Here is a 27,680-nt window from a genome sequence, read left to right on the forward strand (position 1 = left end):
CCCAGATCTGCCTTATGGTATAAATGTTAATAATAATAGCTCGCTATTCAATAGAGATTTTTCTCTAAGAGAAAACATGGTGATTGGTACCTCAAACTCAAGGCGTTCAAGTAATGACATCGATACTTACATCACCAAGGTTAGTTATATTATTTTTCCTTTTTTTCCTTGGGTTTCAGATTCCTGATATAATTTTTGTTTTTAATTTGGTAAAATTCTGAGTTGTTTAGCTAACTAATACACACTAAGTAAAAGTCATAATTATTTGTGCTAATAAAGAAATGAGACAGAAATTTTGATTTTTTTCTTAGATCCTGGAACTCTTACTTTCAAGAGATACCTATTATAACCTTTATCAATAAATATAACTAAACTGACATTTTATTTTTTTTCAAGATTTTATTTATTTTAGAGAGAGAGTGTACAAGAGGGGGAGAGAGTGTGAGATTCTCAAGCAGACTTCCTGCTGAGTGTGGAACCCTACATGGGGCCCAGTCTTACAATTCTAAGATCATAACGTGAGCCAAAAACAAGAGTCAGACACTTGACTAAGTTACCCAGGCACCCCAAAATGGACACATTTTAAATTTCTTAAAAACCTACATCTAAATTCGATTTTAGAAAGTAACTTTTATTGCTCACTAATGAAATTTATACTTAGATGCTTTGATTAATTTCCTGGTTGGCAATGGTTCATAACAATTGTAAAGTTTGCTATTACCCATTATTCCCACCCCTATGTATAAGTGAACAATAAGAATCCAAACACATAATCACATATGGATATTTATTATTTAAAAGAGCCTATGATAAGTCCTTTTTATGAATAAAATAAAATAAAATAAGAGATTAATTTTTCTTTTTCAGTTGTAATTGCTGTCATTTTCTCACCTGAGAGTACATCCTTTTTTTTTTTTTTTTTTTTTTTTTTTTTTTTTTTTTTAATAAACATATATTTTTATCCCCAGGGGTACAGGTCTGTGAATCACCAGGTTTACACACTTCACAGCACTCACCAAAGCACATACCCTCCCCAATGTCCATAATCCCACCCCCTTCTCCCAAACCCCCTCCCCCCAGCAACTCTCAGTTTGTTTTGTGAGATTAAGAGTCACTTATGGTTTGTCTCCCTCCCAATCCCATCTTGTTTCATTTATTCTTCTCCTACCCACTTAAGCCTCCATGTTGCATCACCACTTCCTCATATCAGGGAGATCATATGATAGTTGTCTTTCTCTGCTTGACTTATTTCGCTAAGCATGATACGCTCTAGTTCCATCCATGTTGTCGCAAATGGCAAGATTTCATTTCTTTTGATGGCTGCATAGTATTCCATTGTGTATATATACCACATCTTCTTGATCCATTCATCTGTGGATGGACATCTAGGTTCTTTCCATAGTTTGGCTATTGTGGACATTGCTGCTATAAATATTCGGGTGCATGTGCCCCTTTGGATCACTACATTTGTATCTTTAGGGTAAATACCCAATAGTGCAATTGCTGGGTCATAGGGCAGTTCTATTCCAGGGCTGCAAGGTTGGTTCAACATCCGCAAATCAGTCAATGTGATACAACACATCAATAAAAGAAAGAACAAGAACCATATGATACTTTCAATAGATGCTGAAAAAGCATTTGACAAAGTACAGCATCCCTTCCTGATCAAAACTCTTCAAAGTGTAGGGATAGAGGGCACATACCTCAATATCATCAAAGCCATCTATGAAAAACCCACCGCAAATATCATTCTCAATGGAGAAAAACTGAAAGCTTTTCCGCTAAGGTCAGGAACACGGCAGGGATGTCCATTATCACCACTGCTATTCAACATAGTACTAGAGGTCCTAGCCTCAGCAATCAGACAACAAAAGGAAATTAAAGGTATCCAAATCGGCAAAGAAGAAGTCAAATTATCACTCTTCGCAGATGATATGATACTATATGTGGAAAACCCAAAAGACTCCACTCCAAAACTGCTAGAACTTATACAGGAATTCAGTAAAGTGTCAGGATATAAAATCAATGCACAGAAATCAGTTGCATTTCTCTACACCAACAGCAAGACAGAAGAAAGAGATATTAAGGAGTCAATCCCATTTACAATTGCATCCAAAACCATAAGATACCTAGGAATAAACCTAACCAAAGAGACACAGAATCTATACTCAGAAAACTATAAAGTACTCATGAAAGAAATTGAGGAAGACACAAAGAAATGGAAAAATGTTCCATGCTCCTGGATAGGAAGAATAAATATTGTGAAAATGTCTATGCTACCTAAAGCAATCTACACATTTAATGCAATTCCTATCAAAGTACCATCCATCTTTTTCAAAGAAATGGAACAAATAATGCTAAAATTTATATGGAACCAGAAAAGACCTCGAATAGCCAAAGGGATATTGAAAAAGAAAGCCAACGTTGGTGGCATCACAATTCCGGACTTCAAGCTCTATTACAAAGCTGTCATCATCAAGACAGCATGGTACTGGCACAAAAACAGACACATAGATCAATGGAACAGAATAGAGAGCCCAGAAATAGACCCTCAACTCTATGGTCAACTCATCTTCGACAAAGCAGGAAAAAATTTCCAATGGAAAAAAGACAGCCTCTTCAATAAATGGTGCTGGGAAAATTGGACAGCCACATGCAGAAAAATGAAATTGGACCATTTCCTTACACCACACACAAAAATATACTCAAAATGGATGAAGGACCTCAATGTGCGAAAGGAATCCATCAAAATCCTTGAGGAGAACACAGGCAGCAACCTCTTCGACCTCTGCCGCAGCAACATCTTCCTAGGAACAACGCAAAAGGCAAGGGAAGCAAGGGCAAAAATGAACTATTGGGATTTCATCAAGATCAAAAGCTTTTGCACAGCAAAGGAAACAGTTAACAAAATCAAAAGACAACTGACAGAATGGGAGAAGATATTTGCAAACGACATATCAGATAAAGGACTAGTGTCCAGAATCTATAAAGAACTTAGCAAACTCAACACCCAAAGAACAAATAATCCAATCAAGAAATGGGCAGAGGACATGAACAGACATTTCTGCAAAGAAGACATCCAGATGGCCAACAGACACATGAAAAAGTGCTCCATATCACTCGGCATCAGGGAAATACAAATCAAAACCACAATGAGATATCACCTCACACCAGTCAGAATGGCTAAAATCAACAAGTCAGGAAATGACAGATGCTGGCGAGGATGTGGAGAAAGGGGAACCCTCCTACACTGTTGGTGGGAATGCAAGCTGGTGCAGCCACTCTGGAAAACAGCATGGAGGTTCCTCAGAATGTTGAAAATAGAACTGAGAGTACATCCTTAATTGTTGTGTTACTTGGAGCATTTTTTAAAACTTATAACACTTCTATTTCAATTTTTACAAAATGTCCTGCTGAGCAATTGGTAGAGCATTTTCTAAATCGCTAAATCAAATCAAACAGATACAGGATTCTTCTTCTCTCTCTCTCTCTTTTTTTTTTAGAGAGATAGAGAGGGTGAGAGAGAGTACATGCAAGCTGGCAGTGGGGGGTGAGGTGCAGAGTGTAAGCAGGCTGCATACTCAGTGCAGAGCCTGATGCAGGGCTCAGTCTCAACAATCCCAAGATCATGACCTGAACCAAAGTCAAGATCAGATCCTTAACTGACTGAGCCACCCAGGTGCCCCACAACTGGAATTTTAAAAATGAAGTTCACAAATATCTACCTTGGCATCACTTGAATGACTGATGACTAAGATGGGAATAATAGGGAGTCTTTAAGTAGCAGCTGGTTTCCATTGTGTATCATTGTTATTAAAATATCCATTTCAATCAATGTACATAGGTTTATGGTTTTGAAAGTATATTCATGGTCTTACTAATGTAGACAAAAGTAGCATAGGCTCATGGTAAGTGAGGCCTCAATCTTGTTTTTTCATTTGGTTTACTTATTGTCTTGCTCTCATCCCTCCTAATTTGAGGACTTTCTTTAGTGATCACAATGAAGTTCATATATAACATCCCATGCATATAGAAGTCTTTAAGTTGATGGTTACTTAAGTTCAAACACATTTTAAAAACACTACATTTTTCCACCCCACCTTGTTTTATGTATTTGATGTCTTAGTTTACATCTTTTTATTTTGTGTATCTCTGAACTAATTACTGTAGATACAATTGTTGTTACTACTTTTGTCTTTTAACATTCATACCGACTTTATAAAACTGATCTATTACTTTTATTGTATGTTTGCGTTTACTAAGAAAACTCTTTCATAATTTTCTTATTTCTAGTTATGGCCTTGTCTTTCTTTCTTCTTTCTTTCTTTTAATCTATTTTTGAGAGCAAGCAAGAGAGAACACAGATGGGAGGGGAGGGCCACAGAAAGAGGGAGAAGCAGACTCCCTGAGCATGGGGCCTGGTGTGGGGCTTGATCCTAGGAGGTCCCTTAACCTGTCCTCATTTTAAAAATTTTCTTGTCTTTTTGTTTTTTGGCTTGGATGGCTTCTGCTGCCCTGTCCCGTAGATCACTGATCTGTTCATCTGCAGCTTTTAATCTGCTGTTGATTCCCTCTGGTGTATTTTTTCTTTTCAGTTATTGTATTTTTCAGCTCTGATTGGTTCTTCATTTTATTTTCTCTTTGTTGAGGTTCTCACTGAATCCATCCATTCTCCAAAGTTTGCTGAGCATTTTTATGACCATTTCTTTGAACTCTTTATCAGGGATATTAGTTATCTCTGTTTCATTAGTTATTTTTCTGAAGCATTGTATTGTTCTTTCATTTGGAACATATTCCTCTATCTCCTCATTTTGTCTTACTTTCTGATTATTTCTTAAATTGTTCTTTTCAGCTTTTTTCCCTCTTTAACGTATGTTGCTTTGAATAATGAATGTTAGGTATAAAGTCAAGGAAGAAGAAACCATTTCTAAGTATTGTCTGATCATTTTTCTTGTTGGAACTATGGTGGAGTAGGTGGCAGATGACATTGCTCTTCTTTTTCTGAGTTGAGAACACAGGAGTCAGGCAGCTGGAGACAAGCTTAGTGACTTGAATACATAGTAACAACTTGGAGGATCTGTCTTAGGTATGTAGCCACAGCGAACTTCCTAATACTTTATTTCAAATTAGGCACTTCCACACAGAGTTGTAAATGGAAGGAACAGATGTTTGATGCCCATCCCACAAAGATGAAAGCAGACCTCAATTCATGCTACTATGGCAGGCATAGTTTTACAAAGAAGAGATTTGGAAGCACATAGCATTGCTTAGTGCCTTCTCCCAAATTCACCCACTAGGTAAATCTCCTTTCCTGTCATGAAGAAGGTAAAGAAGTGTTCTCACATGGAAATGAAGGTTTACCTATAATTTCTGAGTGGATTTAATTTATAATTAAAGTTAATCGTGTCTTTTGTACATATGAACTAATGGAGAAGCTAGATGGCAAAGAGAAATCTGTTCAGTGTTTTAAATTTTGCTATAAATAACTCACAACATAGGTAACTCATTTGTTGATTGATTTTGATAAACCAAGTTTTATTTGAAGGAAATGAATTATTCTTTCAAGGAAGAATTTCCTCAGTTTCAGGTTATTTCGTTCAATTAAAGATTTTCTTCTTCAAGTTCTGTGTCCCTTCAAGTTAAAAAAAATTGTGCTTATAGGGCACCTGGGTGTCTCAGTGGGTTAATCCTCTGCCTTCGACTCAGGTCATGATCCCAGGGTCCTGGGATTGAGTCCCACACTGGGCTCGCTGCTCAGCAGGGAGCCTGCTTCTTCCTCTCTCTCTGCCTGCCTCTCTGCCTACTTGTGATTTCTCTCTCTGTGTGTCAAATAAAAATCTTTAAAAAAATTTATGCTTATAAATTGAATATATTGACTGTTACTAATAGGAGTTAAGGTAACTTCCTTCCTTTATTTCTGTTCATGACTGTAAAAAATTATGGTTAGAAAGCTGTTTTCTGCCTAATGCTTTAACTTTATTGAACCACATGACAAAGGTTTATGTATTCATTTTCTTTGAGTTCTAGTTAAAAATGCATGTATTTTTCCTGAATATGAGAAAGGAACTCTCATAAAACACTAGGCTCAGTAAGAACTAAAACACATGCCTGGCTTGCAATGAGGTGGTTTTTTGACCTCAGGCAAACTACAATCTTTCTGAAGCCTTTTTGTCTCTTATGTATAATTAGGGACTTTGACTAAGTTAGTGACTTTTATACTGCTGGGGGAAAATTTTTTTTTAAAAGATTTTATTTATTTATTTGACAGAGAGAGATCACAAGTAGGCACAGAGGCAGGCAGAGAGAGAGGAAGGGAAGCACACCCCCTGCCGAGCAGAGAGCCCAATGCAGAACTCAATCCCAGGGCCCTGAGATCATGACCTGAGCTGAAGGCAGCAGCTTAAACCACTGAGCAACCCAGGTGCCCTGGGGAAAAATTTTTTTCCCAAAGAATAGAACTTAGCTTTAAAAAAAAAATTATTTATTTTCAGCATAACAGTATTCATTGTTTTTGCACCACACCCAATGCTCCACGAAATCTGTGCCCTCTCTAATACCCACCACCTGGTTCCCCCAACCTCCGACCCCCCGCCCCTTCAAAACCATCAGATTGATTTTCAGAGTCCATAGTCTGGGTATTTACCTTAAAGATAGAGATATAGTGAAAAGAAGGGCCATCTGCACCCCAATGTTTATAGCAGCAATGGCTACGGTCGCCAAACTGTGGAAAGAACCAAGATGCCCTTCAATGGACGAATGGATAAGGAACACATGGTCCATATACACTATGGAGTATTATGCCTCCATCAGAAGGATGAATACCCAACTTTTGTAGCAACATGGACGGGACTGGAAGAGATTATGCTGAGTGAAATAAGTCAAGCAGAGAGAGTCAATTATCATATGGTTTCACTTATTTGTGGAGCATAACAAATAGCATGGAGGACAAGGGGAGATGGAGAGGAGAAGGGAGTTGAGGGAAATTGGAAGGGCAGGTGAACCATTTTGCATTAAACTGTATTATATAAAACAGAGACAAGTAGACCTGTTTAGCTAAAGGAGAAAGGAGACTACACCTATAGACTTCCTTGTCCCTCAATCCTGCTATGTCCCATTGGACCCTAAGATTTCTATGAGCCATAGTTTGAAAACTAACAGTTATGAGAAAATCCTTCTAGTTAATAATTCTTTGAATTAAAATTTGCTGATACATTGAACATTGTTTTTCTGTGTATAATTTTCTTACCCTCCTAATTTTTTGATAAATGGAAAAGTATAAATAAAATTGCAAATGCGTTCTCCTTATTAGTGGACTTCAAGCTATTTCTACATCTAAACACAGTTCTCTCCAGGAAATAAAGGTCACAGAAGTAAATATTTAGGAAATTATGGGGGAAAAGATAGTAACATTACATTGGTAATTCCTTGTCATGTCATATAAAAATATTTTATATTTTACATAGTATTGATTAATGGTATTATAAAATTGCTTCAATAAAAGTTTTTCCCATCAAGTGGTATTGAGTTATTAGTTTTAAAAGGCTGTCTAGTAATATTGTCAGATTATTAATTTTATAAGGCCTGAATAGAATGGTATTGTCAAAAAATGTTATGATTCCTCAAAAAATTAAAAATAGAAATGCAGTACAATTCAGTAATTCCACTACTGGGTATTTACCCAAAGAAAATGAAAACACTAATTTGAAAAGTTATATGCACCCCTATGTCTTTTGAAACATTATTTACAATAACCAAAGTATGGAAGCAACCTCAGTGTCCATCAATAGATGAATAGATGAATAAAGAAGATGTGATATATATATATATATATATTCAGCTATAAAAAAGAATGGGATCTTGCCATTTGTGACAACATTGATAGACCTAGTATTATGCTAAGTGAAATAATGCAGAGAAAGGCCTATACCATATGATTTCGCTTCTGCATGGAATCTAAAAAACTAAACTACTAATAGCCTACTGGTGACTGGAAGCCTTACTTATAACATAAATAGTTCATTAACACAGGTTTTGTACATTACATATATTATATACTATATTCTCACAATAAAGCTAGAGAAAAAATGTTAATGAGAAAAACATAAGAGAAAATACACTAAAATACAGTATCAAAAAAAGTCCATGTGTAAGTAGACCTGCACCATTCAAACCCATGTTGGTCAAGAGTCAGCTGTATATTATAAGTATTCCCATTTACAATTTTCTTACTCATGAAAGGTATCCTCTCTCTGAATGCCCAAGATGTGGTCTAATGTAGGGTACCAAGCGGTGCCTGGGTGTCTTACCTGGTTAAGTGACTGCCTTCAGCTTAGCTCATGATTCCTTGGTCCTGGGATAGAGCCCCACTTCAGGCTGTCTGCTAAGTGGGGAGTCTGCTATTTCCTCCCCCTCTGCCTCTTCCCCCACTCATGCTCTCTATTTCTCATTTTGTCTCAAATAAATAAATAAATAAATAAATAAATAAATAAATAAATAAATAAAATTGCTGGCATAAACATTGGTGTTCAGGTGCCCCTTTGGATCAATATATTTATATCTTTGAGGTCTATCCATAGTAGTGCAATTGCTGTGTCTGTTCGTCTTTGAGGAACCACCCTACTGTTTTCCAGAGTGGCTGTATCAGCTTATATTCCTACCAACAGTGTAAGCGGTTTCTGCTTTCTCTGCATGCTTGACAACATCTGTTGTTTCCTGACTTGTTCATTTTAGCCATTCTGACAGGTGTGAGATAATATCTCATTGTGCTTTTAATTTGTATTAATTTCCCTGATGCCAAGTGATGTTGAGCATTTTTTTCATGTCTGTTGCCCATTTGTGTGTCTTCTTTGGAGAAATGTCTGTTCATTTCTTCTACCCATTTCTTGACTGGATTGTTTGTTTTTCGGGTGTTGAGTTTGATAAGTTCTTTATAGATTTTGGATACTAGCCCTTATCTAATATGTTCAATTGCAAATATCATTTTCCATTCTGTACGTCATCTTTTTATGTTGTCAGGTGCTTCCTTTGCTATGCAAAACCTTTTTATCTTGATGAAGTCTTTGTTTCCCTTGCCTTTGGAGATGTTTGTAGCAAGAAGTTGCTTTGGCCAGAGTCAGAGAGAATACAACCTGTGTTCTCTTTTAGGATCTTTTTTTAATTTTTTCAATTTATTTATTTTCAGAAAAACAGTATTCATTATTTTTTCCACCACACCCAGTGCTCCATGCAATCCGTGCCCTCTATAATACCCAACACCTGTTACCCCAACCTCTCACATCCCCGCCACTTCAAACCCCTCAGATTGTTTTTCAGAGTCCATAGTCTCTCATGATTCACCTCCCCTTCCAATTTACCCCAACTCCTGTCTCACATGTAGGTCTTACATTCATTTTGAATCTTATTTTTGTGTGTGGTGTAAGAAGATGGTCCAGTTTCATTCTTCTGCTTGTGGCTGTCCAGTTTTCCCAACACCATTTGTTGGAATGACTGTCTTTTGTTCCATTGGACATTCTTTCCTGATTTGTCACAGATTAGTTGACCATAGAGTTGAGGGTCCATTTCTGGGCTCTCTATTCTGTTCCATTGACCTGTGTGTCTGTTTTTGTGCCTGTACCATACTGTCTTGATGATGACAGCTTTGTCATAGAGCTTGAAGTCCGGAATTGTGATGCCACCAGCTTTGGTTTCCTTTTTTGACATTCCTTTGGCTATTTGACGTGTTTCCTGGTTCCATACAAATCTTAGGATTATTTGTACCAGTTCTGAAAAAAATGCTGATGGTATTCTGATAGGGATTGTGTTGAACGTATAGATTGCTCTGGGAAGCATAGACATTTTAACAGAATTTGTTCTTCCAATCCATGAGCATGGAAGGTTTTTCCATTTCTTTGTGTCTTCCTCGGTTTCTCTTGTGAGTGTTTGATAGTTTATCGAAGAGGCAAGTACCGATCCCTTGCCTCTTTGGTTGGGTTTATTCCTAGGTATCTTAATGGTTTTTGGTGCAATTGTAAATGGCTTTGACTGCTTAATTTCTCTTTCTTCTATCTCATTGTTGGTGTATAGAAATATAACTGATTTCTGTGCATTAATTTTATATCCTGCCACTTTGCTGAATTCCTGTAGGACTTCTAACAATTTTAGGGTGGAGTCTTTTGGGTTTTCCACATAGAGTATCACATCATCTGCAAAGAGTGAGAGTTTGACTTCTTGCTGATCCAGATGCCTTTATTCTTTTTGTTGTATGATTGCTGAGGCTAGGGCCTCTAGTACTATGCTGAACAACAGTGGTGAGAGTAGCCATTTATGCCGTGTTCCTGACCTTAGGAGTGAAGCTCTCAGTTTTTCCCCATTGAAAAACGATACTCGCTGTGGGCTTTTTGTAGATGGCTTTATGATGTTGAGGTATGTTCCCTCTATCCCTGCACCATGAAGAGTTTTAATCAAGAAGGGATGCTGTACTTTGTCACGTGGTTTTTCTGCAACTATTGAGAGTATCATATGGTTCTTGTTCTTTCTTTTATTAACATATTGTGTCACATTGATTGAGTTGTGGATGTTGAACCACCCTTGCAGACCAGGAACAAATCCCACTTATTCATGGTGAATAATCCTTTTAATGTACTGTTGGATCCTGTTGGCTAGTATCTTGGTGAGAATTTTTGCATCTGTGTTCATCAGCAGTATTGGTTTGTAATTCTCCTTTTTGGTGGGGTCTTTGTGTGGTTTTGGGATCAAGGTAATGCTGGCCTCATAGAGTTTAGAAGTTTTCGGTCCATTTTTATTTTTTGAGACAGCTTCAGAAGAATAGGTGTTCATTCCTCTTTAAATGTTTGGTCGAACTCTCCAGGGAAGCCATCTGTCCCTGGAGTTTTCTTTGTTGGGAGATTTTTGATGACTGCTTCAGTTTCCTTGCTGGTTATGGGTCTGTTCAGGTTTTTCTGTTACTCTTTCTTCCAGATTGCCTAATTTGTTGGCAAACAGTTGTTCATTATACGTTCTCAAAATTGTGTTTCCTTGGTGTTGGTTGTGATCTCTCTTCTTTCATTTGTGATTTTGTTAATTTGGGTACTTTCTCTTTTCTTTTTGAAAAGTCTGGGCAGGGGTTTATCGATCCTATTCTTTCAAAGAGCCATCTCCTAATTTTGTTGCTGCGTTCTACTGTACTTTCCATTTCTTTTTCATTGATTTCTGCTCTGGTTATTATTAATTCGCCTCTCCTGTGGGATTTAGGCTTTCTTTGCTGTTGTTTCTCCAGGTCCTTTAGGGGGAAGGTTAGGTTGTATATTTATGACCTTTCTTATTTCTTGAGAAGGCTTGTATTGCTCTATACTTCCCTCGTCAGGACTTCCTTGGCTGCATCCCAAAGATTTTGAATGGTTGTGTTTTCAAATTCCTTTGTTCCATGAATTCTTTTACTTGTTCTTTAACTTCCTGGTTGACCCATTCATTCTTTAGTCGGATGCACTTTAACCTCTGTGTATTTGAGTTCTTCCCAAATTTCCTCTTGTGATTGAGTCAAGCTTGAAGCGACTGTGTTCTGGAAATATGCAGGGAATGATCCCAAACTTTTGGTACTGGTTGAGACCTGATTTGTGACCCAATATGTGATCTCTACTAAAGAAAGTTCCCTGTGAACTGGAAAAGAATATGTATTCTGTGGCTTTGGGATAGAGTGCTCTGAATTTATCTGTGAAGTCCATCTGGTCCAATGTGTCATTCAAACCCCTTGTGTCCTTGTTTATCTTCTGCTTAGATGACCTGTCCATTGCAGTGAGTGAGGTGTAGAAGTCCCCTATTTATTGAATCATGCTCGATGTGTTTCTTTAATTTTGTTATTAGTTGGCTTATGTAATTGGCTGCTCCTATGTTAGGAGCAAAAACTCTTCACAATCGTTAGATCTTCTTTTTGGAGAGATCCTTTAATTATGATAGTGTCTTTCCAAATCTCTTATGATGTCCTTCGGCTTAAAATCTAATTTATCTGATAGAAGGATTGCCACCCTGGCTTGCTTTTGATGTCAACTAGCATGGTAAATTGTTTTCCACCCCCTCGCTTTCAATCTGGAGGTGTCCTTGGGTCTAAAATGAATCTCTCGCAGATAGCATATTGATGGGTCTTGCTTTTTTATCCAATCTGATACCCTATGTCTTTTGATTGGGGAATGAGGCCCATTAATTTTCAGGGTATTATCGAAAGATATGAATTGAGTTGCCATTGTATTACCTGTAATGTCATTGTTTCTGTAGATTGTTTCCTTTCTGGTCTATCTCACTTTGAGGCTCTCGCTTTGCTTAAAGGATCCCCATTACTATTTCTTGCAGGGCTGGTTTGGTGGTCACAGATTTTTTAGTTTCTGTTTGTCCTGGGAACTCTTTATCTTTCCTTCTATTTTGAATGAGAACCTTGCTGAATAAAGTATTCTTGGCTGCATATTGTTCTGGTTTAGCACCCTGACTATACCTTGCCAGTCTTTTCTGGCATGTCCTGAGCTGCTTTCTGGATTTTCTCTTTGTCTCTGAAATTTGCAAGCTTCACTACTATATGTCGAAGTGTTGGCCTATTCTTATTGATGTTGAAGGGGGTTCTCTGTGCCTCCTGGATTTGAATGCCTTTTTCCTTCCCTGGATTATGGAGGTTCTCTGCTATAATTTCTCTGATATACCTTCTGCCACACCTCCTTTCCTCCTCTTCTGGGATCCCAGTTATTCTAATATTGTTTTGGTTTATGGTGTCACTTATTTCTTGAATTCTCCCCTCGTGATCCAGTAATTGTTTATCTATCTTTTTTTATCAACTTCTTTATTCTTCATCATTTTGTTTTCTATCTCACTAGTTCTTTCTGTTTCGTTTATCCTACCCGTTAGAGCCTCCAATTTTTTAAATTTGAAATAGTTAATATTTATTAGTTAATTATAGCTCAGTAAGTCTATAAAAGATAAGAAGTGTTTTATTTCACCATTACCCATTATGTATGTGATGAATTTTTTAAAATTTCTATTCAGTTAGCTGATACATGATATATCAGTTTCAGATATAATGTTCAGTTAACCATCAGTTGTATATAATATCCAGTGCTTTACACATCACCTGCCCTCTTTCATGCCCATCACCCAATTACCTACCCCATCCTACCTCCTCTTCAGCAAACATCTGTTTTATTTTCCTATAGTTAAGAGACTCTCATGATTTGTCTCCCTCTTTGATTTCTTCTATTTAGTGTTCCCTCCCTTCCCTTATGATTCTATGCACTGTTTCTTATATTCCCCATATGTATGAAACAATAAGATAATTGTATTTCTGTTATTGACTTATTTCTCTCAGTATAGTGACCTACATTTCCATCTACATCAATGTAAATTGTAAGAATTCATCCTTTTTTGATGGCTTTGTAATATTCCATTGTATTTATATATACACCACATCTTCTTTATCCATTCTTCTGTTGATGGACATTTGGGCTCTTTCCACAGTTTGGCTATTGTGGAGATTGCTTCTATAAACATTGGTGTCCAGGTGCCCCTTCAGATCAGTATGTTTGCATCTTTGGGGTAAATACCTTGCAGTACAATTACTGGGTCATATTTTTAACTTCTTGAGGAAACTCCATACTGTTTCTGGAGGCAGAGCCTCCATTTTATTATTGCATCTCCTTAATAACCTTTTGATTTCAGCTTGGTAATATTTTTGTTCTTTTATTTCTGCAGAAAGGGATTCTCCAGTGTCTTTTGTGCTTTGTTCAAGCCCAGCTAGTATTTTCATAGTTGTTATTCCATGTTCTAATTCTGTCATCTTACTTATATCCATACTGATTAGGTCCCTGACAGTCAGTAGTACCTCCTGTTCTCTTATTTCAGGTGAGTTTTTCCATCTAGTCATTCTGTCTAGAGAAGAACAGAAAACGAGAGAACAAAATACTAAAATAACAACAACCCCAGAGAAATAAAATTTTACCAATCAGAAGAGACCAGAAACCAAAATAAATAAATAAATAAAATAAAAATTAAAAGAGAGAGAGAATATAATCAGGTGATGAGAACAGAACAATACACTAGATTCTGTGTATATTTTAGTCTGTTTGCTGGAGGAAACTACATCCCAAAATTGTAAAGAAAGAAAAAAATATATATAATCAAAAATAAAGTTAAACACTATGAAAGGGTAGAATGTAACTATAAAAATTGAAATAAAAAAATTTAAAAACCCGAGTTGATAAAATGAGAAATTAGTTGAAATGGAAAAAAAAAAAAGAAAATTAAACTAGAAAGATTAAGGAGCCATGAGTCCTATAAAGTATTTTCCCCCAGCACTAGAGTTTTGGAGTTCTCTATGATTGGTTAAAGTTGATCCTAGCGGTTAAGTTCTTGCTGATTTTCTGGGGGAGGAGCCTTTGAACTTTAGCTGATTCTTGGAGGTCTTCACCCTGGTGGTATTGCACTGCCCTTGCCAGGGGGCAGGCTAAGTAAGGGCTTCCAGATTCCTCTTTGTGGCTTTTGTTCTCTGATGGTTTTCCACACCACTTGAGAGGATTAGAATGAAAATGTGAGCCTCCCAGTGTCCAGCCCTAGAGCTGAAAGTGGGCACACTCCACTCTTCAGGGTGCCCTCACAGAAAATCTGTCAATCACTCTTGTCTCCCTGATTTCTGTATTCACTCTCTGCATGCTCAACCTTTGAGCATTTTTATCTCAGCCATGCTACCCCCTTTGGAGTTTCCAAACTTTGCAGTCTCCTGTGGCAAGCCTTCATGCTGCTCCTACAGGGGAAGGGAGGGAGGTCTTGCCCTGGCTTTTCTGTGTGTTGGGCCCTTACCCTAAGAGCAGTTACCCAACGGGATGTGGTTTGTGGTTAATGGCAACACTGAGCTGAAAGCCCCCTCCTCTGCTCTTTGATTGCATCTGGCTTCCCTGCTGAAACACCTGGGAACTCTCCCATACTCAGGCACCCCATTCTTTCTGTGACCCCAGGGATCCTGAGATCAGGCAGTTCTACCAAGGATTCCGACCTACTTCTCCACCTGAGTGCTTTTCAAACAGGGATGTCTCTCATCAGATTAGACTTATAAAAGTTTCAGTTTGCATGCCACTGCTATATCACTTTCTGATAAGCGGTTTATGCACCCCACCCCACCAACAGTTTATCTTCCCATGTATCACCTTGGATTCACTTCTCCATGCCACACCTCCTACCTTGCAGAACATGGTCACTTTTCTATTTGTAGAATTATAACAGTTCTTTTCTTAGATCTCAGGTTGAGTTCACAGGTGTTCAGAATGATTTGAAAACTCTAGCTGAATTCCAGGGACTGGACAAAACTATGGTCCCCTACGCCTCTGCCATATTCCTCCACTTCCAGAAATTTTGTATATTTAATAGACCAGTATTAATTGTACTTTTTATCAGATTTATCTAAATAGCATTACCTGTATTTCTTCTGTTACCTAAGATTAAAAAACGTAGGGGTTTATTTTATTTATGTGATTATCTTTCTATTTAAGCAATCCCTAACTTAGTCTCTAGTAGTGGTTTTTTTATATTAAATTTTTTTTAATTAATTTCTTTTCAGTGTAACAGAATTCATTGTTTATTCACCATACCCAGTGCTCCATGCAATCCATGCCCTCCATAATACCCACCACCTGGCTCCCCCAACCTACCACCCCCAGCCCCTTCAAAACTGTCATTGTTTTTCAGAGTCCATAGTCTCTCATGGTTCATCTCCCCTTCCAATTTCCCTCAACTCCCTTTTCCTCTTGAGAGTCCATTATCATATGGTTTCACTTATTTGTGGAGCATAACAACATGGAGGACATAATAGTGTTATTTTAAGTTCACATTTCATAAGATATATATAATTCCTACAGTAAAGTCTCTTGTTTAACTTGAACATTATAAATAATATTTGACTAATTTCAGGCGCTGCAGGAGTTTGACGAAACTCTAACTAGAGCAGCAAAGGAAGGTATGTTGCCAAATTTCTGAATTAAGGTGGTCATTGATTTCTGAAGTAAACTATGAATACTAAATGGCATTGTTTTCTATTGTTTGGATAATGGTACTATGTTAAAATTTTTAATATATATCTAATAAAATGTAAAACATAAACATAATGAGATATATATTTATTCCTCATTTAGTCATTGTTTCAGACTTTAAAAAAAATCTCCAAATGCCTATTTATCTGTTATTTCAAGCTGTAATCTTCCTTCACTTTGGCCATCCCTCTGGAACTGTAAACCTAAATATGTGGGCTTTCTCAAATCCTTGTTTCTGCTAATGATATAAACATCCTCCCCCCCCCCCCAAAAAAGAAGTCTTGTCTTAGGTAATAGTTAAGCAATTATAGTTCAAATAGCTGTCACTTGACAGGTGACATTTAAATCTTCAGTCATTGATTTTGTCATTGATTTATCATTTGCCATTGGGTAAAATTCCAAGCTCCATACATGGAATAAAAACACCCAAATCAGTTTGGTTCTTGCCAGATTTTTCAGCCTTCTCTATTTCTAACATTTACCCTACTCTGCGGCTTTGCTCTCCCACCTCTTCAGCATCAACTACTTGCAGTTCCACAAGTGTTCTTTCTCACTCTCTGTGTACATTCTTTGTATATGCATCTTCCCTCTACCTACATGCTTCTTCCCTGTCCTTCAGGTATCAGCTTACATATCCCCTCCACCAAAAAGCAGACAATATTGATAGAAAACTAGGATTTTCCTTCTGTGAGTTCTTATGTTCAACGCTGAAACTTGCCTGCTTGATTTTTCAGTCTGTCCTATATGATCTGCTCTGTTATCATCTTGTAATGAGAAAAACAGAAGCTCTGATATTTATCCACAATAGCTATTACCTCAGTGGGCAACCATGAGCAAAATATATTTAAAAGTGATCTTGTAGAAGCAATCAGGTGGCTTGTTGGTCTGGAAGGTTCCCCTCTCTTCCTAAAGACAGGAGACTTTTCTGCTGGTCGTGACCATAAAAATCCAATGGGCCCTGCCATACTTGACCACAGAGATAAGAATAGATGAATGAGGTAAGCAGGATGGCTGGGAAGTAGGAGTAGGCGCCCTTTCAACCTGTATCCTAAAGTGAGCTGATTACCTTCCAAAGAACTCCAATCACCCACAAAATCAGCCTATATCAGAATTATACACATCTGGATCTCTACCGGAGCAGATGACGCTAGTGGGCAGTCTTTTTGTTTATCTGTTTTTGTTTGTATACTTCATCAATCTTACCTTGGGGCCCATTTGGGCTGAACCTTCTCTTTTATCTTCCCTTTCTTCCCTGTCTCTCTTTCTCTCTCTTTCTTTTCTTTTCTTTTCTTTTTTCTCTCATTTGGGTGGGGAATCCTGATTGCTCAGAAGCGTTCCCGGGTGCACCTTGACTGCACCACGGTCGATACATCCAGCTACATCCATTCAGCCATCTCTCACCAAGATCACTAGGAGGAGGAATGCCCAACAGAAGAAAAATACAGAGGATGAGCCTTTTGCAACAGAGCTAACAGCTATCAACATAGACAATATGTCAGAAAGAGAATTCAGGCTAACAATTATCCAGGCATAGTTAGGTTGGAGAAAGCCATGAATGATCAAATGGAACCGATTAGGGCTGAATTGAAAGCAAAGAGAGATCATGTTTTCAATGTTAGGGAAGAGCTGAAAGCTACCAGGAATGAGCTTCACAATGCTCTCAATGAGTTCCAATCTAATCTAAATTCTCTCTAAAGCTAGGGTAACTGAGACAGAAGACAGAATTAGTGATCTGGAGGACAAACTTAGAGAAAGAGTCAGGAGGAAGCCTGGAACAAACAGCTTAGAAGCTATGAAAACAGAATCAGGGAAATAAAGGATGCCATGAAACATTTCAATGTCAGAATTATTGGAATCCCTGAAGGGGAGGAGAAAGAAAGAATTCTGGAAGATATAGTGGAACAAGTTCTTCATCAAAATTTTCCCAATCATGCTAATGGAACCAGCATTCATGTACTAGAGGCTGAACGGTCTCTACCCGACTATAGATTCCAGAAAAACATCAAGGCAACTGATAGTCAAATAGAGGAATCATAAATGTAGATATAATCTCTAGAAAGCCGCTAGGTCAAAAAGGCTCCTTACGTACAAAGGAAAGCCCATCAGAAAACGTCAGAGCTGTCCACAGAGACCTGGCAAGCCAGAAAGGGCTGGAAAGATATATTCAGGGCACTAAGTGAGAAGAACATGCAGCCAAGTATACTTTATCCAGCAAGAGTGACATTCAAAATGGATGGAGAGATAAAGAGTTTCCAAGACCGGCAAGTCTTAAAAGACTATGCAACCACCAAGCCAACACTGCAGGAAATATTAAGGGGGTTCTGTAAAAGCAGAATGAACCTAAGAATAGCATTGAACAGAAATATAGAGACAATCTACAGAAAGAAAGGCTTCAAAGGTAACACAATGTCAATAAAAATGTATCTATGAATAATCACTCTCAATGTGAATGGCCTAAATGCACCCATAAAATGACACAGGGTTGCAGATTGGATAAAACAACAGGACCCATCCATATGTTGTCTACAAGAGACCCATTTTGAACCTAAAGATACACCCAGACTGAAAATGAAGGGATGGAGAAGCATCTTACATGCCAATGGGCCTCAAAAGAAGGCCGGGGTAGTGATTCTCATATAAGACAAATTAGATTTTAAACTAAAGACTGTAGTCAGAGATACAGAGGGACACTACATCATTCTAAATGGAGTATCCACCAAGATGATCTAACAATTGGAAATATCTATGTCCCCAACACGAGAGCAGCCAATTACATAAGAAAACTGTTAATCAAGATAGTCATTGATATGAATACACTAATCGTAGGAGATCTTAACATGCCTCTCTCAGAAATAGATCATCAAAGTGGAAAATCATTAAAGAAAAAAGAGCATTGAATGACACATTGGACCAGATAGACCTCATAGATATATACAAAACATTCCACCCTAAAACAACAGAATACACATTCTTCTCAAGTGCACATGGAACCTTCTCCAGAATAAACCACATACTGGGTCACAAATCAGGATTCAACCGATACCAAAAGACTGAGATGATTCCCTGAACATTCTCAGATCACAATGCTTTGAAACTGGAGCTCAATCACAAGGAAAAGTTCCGAAGGAACTCAAACACCTGGAAGCTAAAGACCACCTTGCTTAAGAATGCTTGGATCAACTAGGAGATCAAAGAAGAACTGAAACAATTCATGGAAACCAATGAGAATGAAGACACTTCACTCCAAAACCTATGGGATACAGCAAAGGAGGTCCTAAGGGGGAAATACATAGCCATCCAAGCCTCCCTCAAAAAAATTGAAAAATCCAGAACACAGCAGCTGTCTCTACACCTCAAAGAACTGGAGAATCAACAACAAATTAAACCAACTCCACACAGAAGAAGGGAAATCATCAAGATTAGAGCTAAAATCACTGAGGTAGAAACCAGAGATGCAGTAGAAAGTATCAATGAAACTAGAAGCTGTTTTTTTGAAAGAGTCAATAAGATCAATAAACCACTGGCCACACTAATCCAAAATAAAAGAGAGAAAGCTCAAATTCATAAAATTATGAATGAAAAGGGAGAGATCACAATGAATACCAAGAAAGTAGAAACAATCTTCAGAAGTTATTAGCAACAGTTATATGCCAATAACCTAAGCAACCTAGATGAAATGGATGCATTCCTAGAAAAATATAAACTCCCAAAATTGAACCAGGAAGAAATTGAGAACCTGAACAGACCAATATCTAGTAATGAGATTGAAGCAGTGATCAAAAACCTCCCAAAAAACAAGAGCCCAGGACCTGACAGATTCCCTGGGGAATTCTACCAAACTTTCAAAGAAGAAATAACACCTATTCTTCTGAAGCTGTTTGAAAAAATTGAAGCAGAAGGGAAATTTCCAGACTCTTTCTATGAAGCCAGCATTACCTTGATCCCCAAACCAGGCAAAGACCCTACCAAAAAGGAGAATTTCTCAACAACATTCTCAACAAGGATCCAACAGCACATTAAAAAGATTATCCACCATGACCAGGTGGGATTCATACCTCGGCTACAAGGATGGTTCAACATTCTCAAATCAATCAATGTGATAGAACAAATTAATAAGAGAAAAGAGAAGAACCACAAGGTCCTCCCAATTGATGCAGAAAAAGCATTTGACAAAATCCAGCATCCGTTCCTGATTAAAATGCTTCAAAGTATAGGGATAGAGGGAACATTCCTGAACTTCATCAAATCTACCTATGAAAGATCCACAGCAAATATCATCCTCAATGGGAAAAAGCTTGCAGCCTTCCCTTTGAGATCAGGAACACAACAAGGATGCCCACTCTCACCACTCATGTTCAACATAGTATTAGAAGTCCTAGCAACAGCAATCGGACAAGAAAGAGAAAAAAAAATGCATCCAAATTGGCAATGAAGAAGTCAAACTCTCTCTCTCTTTGCAAATGACAAGACTCTTTATATGGAAAACCCAAAAGGCACCACCCCCAAACTACTTGAACTCATACAACAATTCAGCAATGTGGCAGGATACAAAGTCAATGTACAGAAATCAGTGGCTTTCTTATACACTAACAATGAAAATACAGGAAGAAAAATTAGAGAATCGATTCCATTTACTATAGCACCAAGAACCATAAGATACCTGGGAATAAACCTAAGCAAAGAGGTAAAGGATCTGTACTCGAGGAACTACAGAAGACTCATGAAAGAACTCGAAGAAGACATAAAAAGATGGAAGACCATTCCATGCTCTTGGATCAGAAGAATAAACATTGTTAAAATGTCTATACTGCCTAGACCAATCTATACTTGTAATGCCATTCCGATCAAAATTCCACCAGTATTTTTCAAAGAGCTGGAGCAAATAATCCGAAAATTTGTATGGAATCAGAAAAGACCCTGAATCGCTAAGGAAATGTTGAAAAACAAAAATAAAACTGGGGGCATCACATTACCTGATTTCAAGCTTTACTACAAAGCTGTGATCACCAAGACAGCATGGTACTGGCATAAAAACAGACACATAGACCAGTGGAACAGAGTAGAGAGCCCAGATATGGACCCTCAATTCTTTGGTCAAATAATCTTCGACAAAGAATGAAAAAGTATCCAGTGGGAAGAAGACAGTCTCTTCAATAAATGGTGCTGGGGAACCTGGGAAGCAATATGTAGAAGAATGAAACTCGACCATTCTCTTACACCGTACACAAAAATAAACTTAAAAAGGATAAAAGACCCCAACGTGAGACAGGAATACATCAGAATTCCTAGAGGAGAACATACGCAGAAACCTCTTCGATATCAGCCACAGAAACTTCTTTCAAGATAAGTCTCCAAGGGCAAAGGAAACAAAAGTGAAGATGAAGTTTTGGGACTTCGTCAAGATCAAAAGATTCTGCACAGCAAAGGAAACACTCAACAAAACAAAGAGGGTTCTCGGAATGGAAGAACATATTTGCAAATGACAGTACAGACAAAAAGTTGATATCCAGGATCTATAAAGAACTCAAACTCAACACACACAAAACAAACAATCATATGAAAAAATGGGCAGAAGATATGAACAGACACTTCTGCAATGAAGACATACAAATCACTATCAGACACATGAAAAAATGTTCATCATAACTAGCCATCAGGGAGATTCAAATTAAAACCACATTGAGATACCACCTTACACCAGTTAGAATGGCCAAAATTAACTAGAGAGGAAACAACATGTGTTGGAGGGGATGTGGAGAAAGGGGAACCCTCCTACACTGCTGGTGGGAATGCAAGTTGGTGCAGTCATTTTGGAGAACAGTGTGGAGATTCCTCAAATTAAAAATAACCCTGCAATTAAAAAATGACCCTGCAATTGCACTGCTGGGTATTTACCCCAAAGATACAGATGTCGTGAAAAGAAGGGCCATCTGTGCACCAATGTTTCTAGCAGCAATGGCCACGGTCGCCAAACTGTGGAAAGAACCAAGATGCCTTTCAACGGAAGAATGTATAAAGAAGATGTGGTCCATATACACTATGCAGTATTATGCCTCCATCAGAAAAGATGAATACCCAACTTTTGTAGCAACATGGACGGGACTGGAAGAGATTATGCTGAGTGAAATAAGTCAAGCAGAGAGAGTCAATTATCATATGGTTTCACTTATTTGTGGAGCATAACAAATAGCATGGAGGACAAGGGGAGATGGAGAGGAGAAGAGAGTTGAGGGAAATTGGGAGGGGAGGTGAACCATGATAGACTATGGACTTTGAAAAACTATCTGAGGGTTTTGAAGGGTTGGGGTTGGGAGGTTGGGGGAACCAGGTGGTGGGTATTGGAGAGGGCACAGATTGCATGGAGCACTGGATGTGGTGCAAAAACAATGAATACTTGGGCGCCTTGGGTGGCTCAGTAGGTTAAGCTGGGAACTTCGGCTCAGGTCATGATCTCAGGGTCCTGGGATTGAGTCCCGCATCGGGCTCTCTGCTCAGCAAGGAGCCTGCTTCCTCCTCTCTCTCTCTCTGCCTGCTTCTCTGCCTACTTGTGATTTCTCTCTGTCAAATAAATAAATAAAATCTTTTTAAAAAAATAAATACTGTTATGCTGAAAAAATTATGAAAAAAAGTACGCAGGAGAAAATAAAAATAAAAGTGATCTTGTATTTTATATTGTAGTTGTATTAGACATATTTCATTCTTCATAACACTCATTAGGCTTCAACTTTGTTTTTTTAGTGACTTTTAATTAAAAATGAATTATTATAGATAAAGACTGTAATTCTTTTTCTTTTCAGCTGCTACTGAATTTGGATTAGGCTTACCTGGTGAGGCCACCTCTTTAGAATCTACTTTTGAAAGACATACAGATTGTGACGACTTAACGAAAGCATACAGAGAGTACTCAGAGTTTCTGAAGCAAAAGTATAGCATCTGAAAGATAAATAGTAAAAATTTATTTACTGGATGTTTACACAACATTTTAATTGTTTCCTATTAAATGTATGATATGCAAAAATCTTTAATAAAGGAAAATATTTCTGGACCATGTGTGTAATGAAAGTTTATATAATATTTTAAGCTATGTTTCTCGGCAGCTAATTAACTTTTAAGCAGATTTTTTATGTGGAAATCAGCATTATGGGTTTTACATGCTCCAGGCTGCCCAAATACAAGCTTTCTTTTTTCTTTTCTTTTTTTTTTTGGGGGGGGGGAGATACTTTTCAATTGGTTGCTTACATTTCTGCATTTTTTTTAATTTTTTATTTTTTATAAACATATATTTTTATCCCCAGGGGTACAGGTCTGTGAATCACCAGGTTTACACACTTCACAGCACTCACCAAAGCACATACCCTCCCCAATGTCCATAATCCCACCCCCTTCTCCCAAACCCCCTCCCCCCAGCAACCCTCAGTTTGTTTTGTGAGATTAAGAGTCACTTATGGTTTGTCTCCCTCCCAATCCCATCTTCTTTCATTTATTCTTCTCGTACCCACTTAAGCCTCCATGTTGCATCACCACTTCCTCATATCAGGGAGATCATATGATAGTTGTCTTTCTCTGCTTGACTTATTTCGCTAAGCATGATACGCTCTAGTTCCATCCATGTTGTCGCAAATGGCAAGATTTCATTTCTTTTGATGGCTGCATAGTATTCCATTGTGTATATATACCACATCTTCTTGATCCATTCATCTGTTGATGGACATCTAGGTTCTTTCCATAATTTGGCTATTGTGGACATTGCTGCTATAAACATTCGGGTGCATGTGCCTCTTTGGATCACTACATTTGTATCTTTAGGGTAAATACCCAATAGTGCAATTGCTGGGTCATAGGGCAGTTCTATTTTCAACATTCTGAGGAACCTCCATGCTGTTTTCCAGAGTGGCTGCACCAGCTTGCATTCCCACCAACAGTGTAGGAGGGTTCCCCTTTCTCCACATCCTCGCCAGCATCTGTCATTTCCTGACTTGTTGATTTTAGCCTTTCTGACTGGTGTGAGGTGATATCTCATTGTGGTTTTGATAAATACAAGCTTTCTAAACAGCACCCAACCAACCAAGTTTTCATGAATACTTCAGTCATGTTAATTGATAACTTCTTGGTATTTTCCAATTGTTATTACTCCATATGAACGTAGAGATTTAGACAGACATTACTTTGATATATTGCTGCTAAGTTTAATGTCAATGTTTACACGTATTCTAATTTTTATAGTGCCATAATACCTATGTATAAATTTAATTTTAAATACTGATTCTGGGTTGCTTGGGTGGCTCAGTGGGTTGGGCTTCTGCCTTCAGCTAAGATCATGGGACCATGATCCTGAGATCGAACACCACATCAGGTGCTCTGCTCAGCGGGGAGCCTGCTTCCATCTCTCTCTCCATCTATCTCTCTGCCTACTGGTGATCTCTCTCTCTCTGTCAAATAAATAAATAAAATCTTTTAAAAAATTTAAAAAATAGATAAATAAATAAATACTGATTCATAGCTCTTCCCTCACGTTAAATAAGATTTGCCTCAGGCTTTTCACCTTTTCTGTTTATTTTTTACTTTTATAGAACAGTCTTAAGATTAGAAGAAAAAAAAGGAACTTTTACCCCAGAACCATTTGCAAGACAATTGTTAAATTATGTCTGATTACCATAGCATTTATATCCTACAAGTCAGTACATTCTGCATAACTACTGTACCACCTTGACAATCAGATAATTAATTCTAATACAGTTGACCCTTGAATAATGCAGGGGTTAAGGTCACCGACCCTTTGCAGTCAGAAATATGTGAATAACTTTTGACTCCCCAAGCACTTGAGTACTAATAATCTGCTGTTGACCAGGAAACTTACATGTACAAAAACAGTTACTTAACCTGTGTTTTGTGTTATATGTATTCCATACTATATTTTTACAATAAAGTAAGTTATACAAAAGAAAATGTTATTAAAATCATAAGGAAGAAGTTCCAAAAGTTCATTTTCGCTTTTGTTTCCTTTGCCTTTGGAGACATCTTGAAAGAAGTTGCTGTGGCTGATATGGAAGAGGTTACTGCCTATGTTCTCCATTGATCTATGTGTCTGTTTTTGTGTCAGTACTACACTGTCTTGATGATGACAGCTTGGTAATAGAGCTTGAAATCTGGAATTGTGATGCCACCAACTTTGGCTTTCTTTTTCAATATTCTTTTGGCTATTTGTGGTCTTTTCTGGTTCCATAAAAAAATTAGGATTATTTGTTCCATTTCTTTGAAAAATAATGAATGGGATTTTGATAGGGATTGCATTAAATGTGTAGTTTGCTTGAGGTAGCATAAACATTTTCACAATATTTGTTCTTCCAATCCATGAGCATGAAACATTTTTCCATTTCTTTGTGTCTTCCTCAATTTATTTCATGCCTACTTTATAGTTTTCTGAATTTATATTCTTCATCTCTTTGGTTAGGTTTATTCCTAGGTATCTTATGGTTTTTGGTGCAATTGTAAGTGGGATTGACTCCTTAATTTCTCTTTCTTCTGTCTTGTTGTTGGTGTAAAGAAATGCAACTGATTTCTGTGCATTGAATTTATATCCTGACACTTTACTGAACTCCTGTACAAGTTCTAGCAGATTTGGAGTGGAGTCTTCTGGGTTTTTCACATATAGTATCATATCATCTGCACAGAGTGATAGTTTGACTTCTTTGCCAACTTGGATGCCTTTAATTTCTTATTGTTGTCTGATTGCTAAGACTAGAACTTCTAGTACTATGTTGAATAGCAGTGGTGATAATGGACATCCCTGCCATGTTCCCGACCTTAGCAGAAAAGTTCTCAGTTTTTCTCCACTGAGAATGATATTTGTTGTGGGTTTTTCATAGATGGCTTTGATGATATTTAGGTATGTACCCCCTATTCCTACACTTTGAAGATTTTTGATCAGGAAGGGATACTGTACTTTGACAAATGCCTTTTCCACATCTATTTAGAGTATCATATGTTTCTTGTCCTTTCTTTTATTAATGTATTGTATCACATTGATTTATTTGCAGATGTTGAACCAAACTTGCAGCCCTGGAATAAATCCCATTTGGTTGTGGTGAATAATCCTTTTAATGAACTGCTGGATCCTATTGGCTAGTATTTTGGTGAGAATTTTCGCATCTGTATTCATCAAGGATATTGGTCTGTAATTCTCTTTTTTGATGGGATCCTTGTCTGGTTTTGCAATCAAGGTGATGCTGGCCTCATAAAATGAGTTTGGAAGTTTTCCTTTCATTTCTATTTTTTTTTATTAGTTTCAGGAGAATAGGAATTAATTCTTCTTTAAATGTTTGGTAGAATTCCCCTGGGAAGCCGTCTGGCCCTGGGATTTTGTTTGTTTGGAGATTTTTGGTGACTGTTTCAATCTCCTGGCTGATTATGGGTCCGTTCAGTTTTCTATTACTTCCTGGTTCAGTTGTGATAGTTTGTATGTCTCTAGGAATGCATCCATTTTTTCCAGATTATCAAATTTGTGGGTGTAGAGTTGCTCATAATATGTACTTATAATTGTTTGAATTTCTTTGGTATTGGTTGTGATCTCTCGTCTTTCTTTCATGATTTTATTTATTTGGGTCCTTTCTCTTTTCTTTTTGATAAGTCTGGCCAGGAGTTTATCAATTTTATTTATTCTTTCAAAGAACCAGCTCCTAGTTTCGTTGATTTGTTCTATTATTTTTTAGTTTCTATTTCATTTCTGCTCTGATTTTTAATGTTTCTCTTCTCCTGCTGGGACTAGGTTTTCTTTGTTGTTTTCTCTCCAGCTCCTTTAGGTGTACAGTTAGGTTGTGTATTTAAGACCTTTCTTATTTCTTGAGAAAGGCTTGTATCGCTATATATTTTCCTCTAGGACTGCCTTTGCCATGTCCCATAGATTTTGAACCATTGTGTTTTCATTATCATTTGTTTTGAATTTTTCAGTTCTTCTTTAATTTACTTATTGACCCCTTCATTCTTTAGAATGGTACTGTTTAGTCTCCATGTATTTAGATTCTTTCCAAATTTCCTCTTGTGATTGAGTTTTAGCTTAAGAGCATTTTGGTATGAAAATGTGCAGGGAATGGTCCCAATCTTTTGATATGGGTTGAGACCTGATTTATGACCCAGGATGTAATCCATTCTGGAGAATGTTCCATGTGCACTAGAGAAGAATGTGTATTCTGTTGCTTTGGGATGCAATGTTCTGAATATATGTGTGATGTCCATCTGGTCCAGTGTGTCATTTAAGGCCTTTATTTCCTTGTTGATTTTTTGCTTGGATGATATGTCCATTTCAGTGAGGGGGTGTTAAATATTGTATTATTGTCTCCTATTATTATTGTATTATGGTCTATGTGTTTCTTTGAATTTATTATTAATTGTTTTACATAGTTGGCTGCTCCCATGTTAGGGGCATAGATATTTAAAATTGTTAGATCTTCTTGTTGGACAGACCCTTTGAGCATGATATAGCGTCCTTCCTCATCTCTTATTATAGTCTTTGGCCTAAAATCTAATTGATCTGATATAAGGATTGTCACCCCAGCTTTGATGTCCATTAGTATGGTAAATTGTTTTCCACCTGGGACAAGGAGTCTTAAGCAGACTCTGCATTGAGTGCAGAACATGATGCAGGGCTCCATC

The 27,680-nt window shown here is 37.5% G+C and overlaps 1 protein-coding gene across 1 annotated transcript; it reads left to right on the top strand.

The window, feature by feature from the left end:
- Positions 1 to 23,066, top strand: LOC309858271 (ankyrin repeat domain-containing protein 26-like). Its single transcript, XM_082750949.1, has 3 exons — positions 1 to 139; positions 15,913 to 15,958; positions 22,829 to 23,066. The coding sequence occupies exons 1-3, from the start codon at positions 77 to 79 to the stop codon at positions 22,966 to 22,968; spliced, it is 249 nt and encodes an 82-aa protein (XP_082607075.1). The 5' UTR covers positions 1 to 76; the 3' UTR covers positions 22,969 to 23,066.
- Positions 23,067 to 27,680: the final 4,614 nt, after the last annotated feature.

Source organism: Mustela nivalis (genome assembly GCF_964662115.1).
Source record: "Mustela nivalis genome assembly, contig: HAP1_SCAFFOLD_2112, whole genome shotgun sequence".
Taxonomy (NCBI): Eukaryota; Metazoa; Chordata; class Mammalia; order Carnivora; family Mustelidae; genus Mustela; species Mustela nivalis.